Below are 4,803 nucleotides of genomic sequence, written 5' to 3'. Positions count from 1 at the left end.
TGTGTGTGTGTGTATACTGTGTGTATACTGTGTGTATAGTGTGTGTGTGTGCATAGTGTGTGTGTGTATACTGTGTGTATAGTGTGTGTGTGTGTGTATACTGTGTGTATAGTGTGTGTGTGTATACTGTGTGTATAGTGTGTGTGTGCATAGTGTGTGTGTGTATACTGTGTGTGTGTGCATAGTGTGTGTGTGTATACTGTGTGTATAGTGTGTGTGTATACTGTGTGTATAGTGTGTGTGTGTGTATACTGTGTGTATAGTGTGTGTGTATAGTGTGTGTGTGTGTATACTGTGTGTATAGTGTGTGTGTGTGTGTGTGTGCAGTGTGTGTGTGTGTATAGTGTGTGTGTGTGTGTGCAGTGTGTGTGTGTGTGTGTATAGTGTGTCTGTGTATAGTGTGTGTATAGTGTGTGTATAGTGTGTGTGTATAGTGTGTGTGTGTGTGTACTGTGCGTGTGTGTACTGTGTGTGTGTGTATAGTGTGTGTATAGTGTGTGTGTATAGTGTGTGTGTATAGTGTGTGTATAGTGTGTGTGTATACTGTGTGTATAGTGTGTGTGTGTGTGTGTGTGTATAGTGTGTGTGTGTATAGTGTGTGTGTGTGTGTATAGTGTGTGTGTGTGTGTGTATGTATAGTGTGTGTGTGTGTGTGTGTGTGTGTGTGTGTGTGTGTGTGTGTGTGTGTGTGTGTATAGTGTGTGTGTGTATACTGTGTGTATAGTGTGTGTGTGTGTGTGTGTGTAGTATGTGTGTGTGTGTGTGTGTATAGTGTGTGTATAGTGTGTGTGTGTGTGTGTGTGTGTGTGTATACTGTGTGTGTGTGTGTGTGTGTGTGTGTGTGTGTGTATAGTGTGTGTGTGTGTGTATAGTGTGTGTGTGTGTGTGTGTATGTATAGTGTGTGTGTGTGTATAGTGTGTGTGTGTGTATAGTGTGTGTGTGTATAGTGTGTGTGTGTGTATAGTGTGTGTGTGTGTGTGTGTGTGTATAGTGTGTGTATAGTGTGTGTGTGTATAGTGTGTGTGTGTGTATAGTGTGTGTGTGTGTATAGTGTGTGTATAGTGTGTGTATAGTGTGTGTGTGTGTGTGTATAGTGCGTGTGTGTGTGTGTATAGTGTGTGTGTATAGTGTGTGCGTGTATAGTGTGTGTGTGTGTATAGTGTGTGTGTGTGTGTGTGTGTGTGCTGTGTGTGTGTGTATAGTGTGTGTGTGTGTATATATAGTGTGTGTGTGTGTGTATAGTGTGTGTGTGTGTATAGTGTGTGTGTGTATAGTGTGTGTGTGTGTATATATAGTGTGTGTGTGTGTGTATAGTGTGTGTGTGTGTATAGTGTGTGCGTGTATAGTGTGTGTGTGTGTATAGTGTGTGTGTGTGTATAGTGTGTGTGTGTGTGTGTGTGTACAGTGTGTGCAGTGTGTGCAGTGTGTGTGTGTGTATATGTGTGTGTGTGTGTGTATAGTGTGTGTGTGTGTATAGTGTGTGTGTGTGTATAGTGTGTGCGTGTATAGTGTGTGTGTGTGTATAGTGTGTGTGTGTGTGTGTGTGTACTGTGTGTGTGTGTGTGTGTACAGTGTGTGCAGTGTGTGTGTGTGTATAGTGTGTGTGTGTGTGTATAGTGTGTGTGTGTGTACTGTGTGTGTGTGTGTGTGTGTGCAGTGTGTGTGTGTGTATACTGTGTGTATAGTGTGTGTGTGTGTGTGTATAGTGTGTGTGTGTGTGTGTATAGTGTGTGTGTGTACAGTGTGTGTGTGTGCAGTGTGTGTTTCAGGACCTGTTCCAGTAGCTGTCTGAGCCGGTGTAGCTGTGACTCCAGTTGTTTGTTATGGTCCTCCAGGATCTGCATCCGAGCCTCCAGCCGTCCTTTGTGCTGCCTCAGCAGTTTGGCCTCAGCGATCAGCTCGGCGTCCCGTGGGCTCTGGGGCGAAGCGGGCAGCATCTCCGGGGGTGAGGGGAGTGGGGACAGACCCTGGTGGTCGTGGGCCTTCTTCAACTTGTCATACTCCGCCTGTAGTTTCCTGAGAGGGAGCGGACAGCGGTTAAGAGCGTCAGACAGAAACCGAAAGGTCACTGGTTCGAATCCCGAGCCGACTAGGTGAAAAATCTGTTGATTTGCCCTTGAGCAAGGCACTTGACATGTACACAATGGGACTCAGCCTGAGCCTGAAATCCAGAACCTGTTTCCTAACATCCCACTCTGTGATATGCCAAGGAGTTGAATATTAACTCAAATGACTGGTACCCAGGCTAACTCAGCTCCAGTCTAGTTAATTAATCCCTCAATCAAATTATTTTCTATCTGTTTTACAACAACATCAGTCACACAGTGCTTTACAGTAACCTGGCCAAGATCCAAAACCTCACTATCAACTCAGTTTCCACTAGTTACCACAGCCACAAAGTCAAAATTGGCTATAAAATTGTCAAATTTCATGACAACAAAATGACCTTTTAGGTTTTAATTTAAGGTTAGGCATAAGATAAGGTTAGCAGTGTGGTTAGGGTTGAGGTTAGGTTTAAAATTATATATATGTTTTTTAATAGGTGGGGTTTATGACTTTGTGGCTGTGGTAACTAGTGACGACCTATCAACCCACAAGACAACCATAAACCGACTGTCTGACACAACTGTAGAATCGTCTGGATCAAACATGGACGTTCGATGGAGAAGCTTGTCTATATCAGTTTGTCTGTGTTGGGATCAGATGGTATGAACGTGTCACACTGTTCCCCTCACCTGTTGTCTGACTCCAGATCGTTGAGCACCCTCTCCAGCTCCCCCTTCTCCTCACTCTCCATGGAGATGAGGATCTGGGCGAGACTGGCGGCTGGCTGAGGGGGAGAGCCCTGGTTTGAACTCTGACAGTAGTGCTGAATCAACAGGTGTTCATCATCACTACAGTGATAGAGAAGGAGGAGGGAGAAGGAGAGGAGGGTGGGGCATACACACAGAGAGGTTGCTATTAGCTGACAGTCACACCAAACAGCCTCACAACGTAGCCAGTCAACTAACAACATTCATTTTCAGTTCCACAAAGACAGAGAGACAAGTGGAACTGCTCAACTATAAATTGACACATTTACCACAGATTGTTGTTCGATATTCAATTATATTTGGATTAATTCAATGTTCAATGATCCACTCTGACAAATACATATCCTTTGAGATGTAGACCTGTTGGCTTGGGGGTAGGGTTAAAGTTGTGATATCATTCACCTGTTGGCTTGGGGGTGGGGTTAAAGTTGTGATATCATTCACCTGTTGGCTTGGGGGTGGGGTTAAAGTTGTGATATCATTAACCTGTTGGCTTGGGGGTGGGGTTAAAGTTGTGATATCATTCTGGCTGTTGGCTTGGGGGTGGGGTTAAAGTTGTGATATGTATCTGTCGCTCTCTGTATCCCTCTCTCTGTATCTATCTCTCTTTCTCTGTATCTATCTCCCTCTGTGTATATCTCTGTATATCTCCCTCTGTATATATCTCTCTGTATATATCTCGCTCTGTATCTATCTCTCTCTATCTCTCTGTATCTATCTCTCTCTGTCTCCCTCTGTATATATCTCTCTAAAGTGGGATCTGTTCTCGCTCTGTATCTATCTCTCTCTATCGCTCTCTCTCTCTGTATCTATCTCTCTGTATCTGATTCTCTATCTGTAAAAGCTCTCTGTATCTATCTTGGTCTCTGTCTATGTGTGATGGTCAACGTTGTAATAATAGCAGGTATCCCACTTATCAGTCTGTCAAACATTAAGCCTCGATAGACTTGTTCTATAGCGCTCTTATGATAGTCTAAATGATTACTGACTATATCAAATATATGTTAAGAGAGCTGTCATGTGCATAGACAGGGATTGGAGGAGATTTATGAAAGTAGCCAATGATAGGAGAACATCCACAGATGATTCTCTATAGTTCACTGATAAAAGCCTGACAGGACAACATTGTATTTGGATTGTTCCTATAACTATAGTTGGTTTATATAGGGTCTATAGATAGATGGTCTATAGATGGTCTATAACTATAGATGGTCTGTAGATGGTCAATAGATGGTCATAGATGGTCTATAACTAGATGGTCTGTAGATGGTGTATATATGGTCTATAGATGGGTCTGTTTAGATGGTCTATAACTATAGATGGTCTATAGATGGTCTATAGATGGTCTATAACTATAGATGGTCTATAGATGGTCTGTAGATGGTTTATAACTATAGATGGTCTATAGATGGTTTATATATGGTCTATAGATGGTATATAACTATAGATGGTCTATAACTATAGATGGTCTATAACTATAGATGGTCTATAACTATAGATGGTCTGTAGATGGTCTATAACTATAGATGGTCTATAGATGGTCTATATATGGTCTGTAGATGGTCTATAACTAAAGATGGTCTATATATGGTCTATAGATGGTCTATAACTATAGATGGTCTATAGATGGTCTATAACTATAGATGGTCTATAGATGGTCTATAACTATAGATGGTCTATAACTATAGATGGTCTATAACTATAGATGGTCTATAGATGGTCTATAACTATAGATGGTCTATAACTATAGATGGTCTATAACTATGTCAATGAACAGTGTGTGTGATAGTTAGTTGAGCATTTAAAACTATAGATGCTCTGTTTAGGGGATAGTTAAATGGACCTTTAAAAACCATCCGTAGGAGACTCCAAGTAACTCATGACTGCTCTGACAGAACCCACCTCAGAGACAACACAGCTAAAACACCTAACTATAGCCAATTCACAAAGCAAGCCAATCAACGACAGGATTGATAGATGGGAGTGGGC

The 4,803-nt window shown here is 42.1% G+C and overlaps 2 protein-coding genes across 2 annotated transcripts in view; one reads left to right on the top strand and one right to left on the bottom strand.

Annotated features, from left to right (window-relative positions):
* LOC135542928 (dystrophin-like) overlaps positions 1–56 on the top strand; it is a 28,676-nt gene extending 28,620 nt beyond the window's left edge. The window contains exon 15 of the mRNA XM_064970063.1: positions 40–56. Coding sequence (XP_064826135.1) covers positions 40–56 — 17 coding nt within the window. The remainder of the gene's footprint in view (positions 1–39) is intronic.
* Positions 57–1,143: 1,087 nt separating this feature from the next.
* LOC135542988 (histidine-rich glycoprotein-like) lies at positions 1,144–2,809 on the bottom strand (the record flags this gene model as incomplete). Its single annotated transcript, XM_064970104.1, has 2 exons — positions 2,737–2,809; positions 1,144–2,017 (listed from the first exon to the last, which is right to left on the bottom strand). Coding segments are annotated over exons 1-2 (936 nt in total), but the record flags the coding sequence as incomplete, so codon positions are not given.
* Between the last annotated feature and the right edge of the window lie 1,994 nt (positions 2,810–4,803).

The sequence above is a fragment of the Oncorhynchus masou genome, chromosome 7, assembly GCF_036934945.1.
Source record: "Oncorhynchus masou masou isolate Uvic2021 chromosome 7, UVic_Omas_1.1, whole genome shotgun sequence".
In the NCBI taxonomy this organism is placed as follows: Eukaryota; Metazoa; Chordata; class Actinopteri; order Salmoniformes; family Salmonidae; genus Oncorhynchus; species Oncorhynchus masou.
The sequence above is the reverse complement of the archived record's forward strand: the minus strand, read 5'-3'. Positions and strand labels throughout refer to the sequence as shown.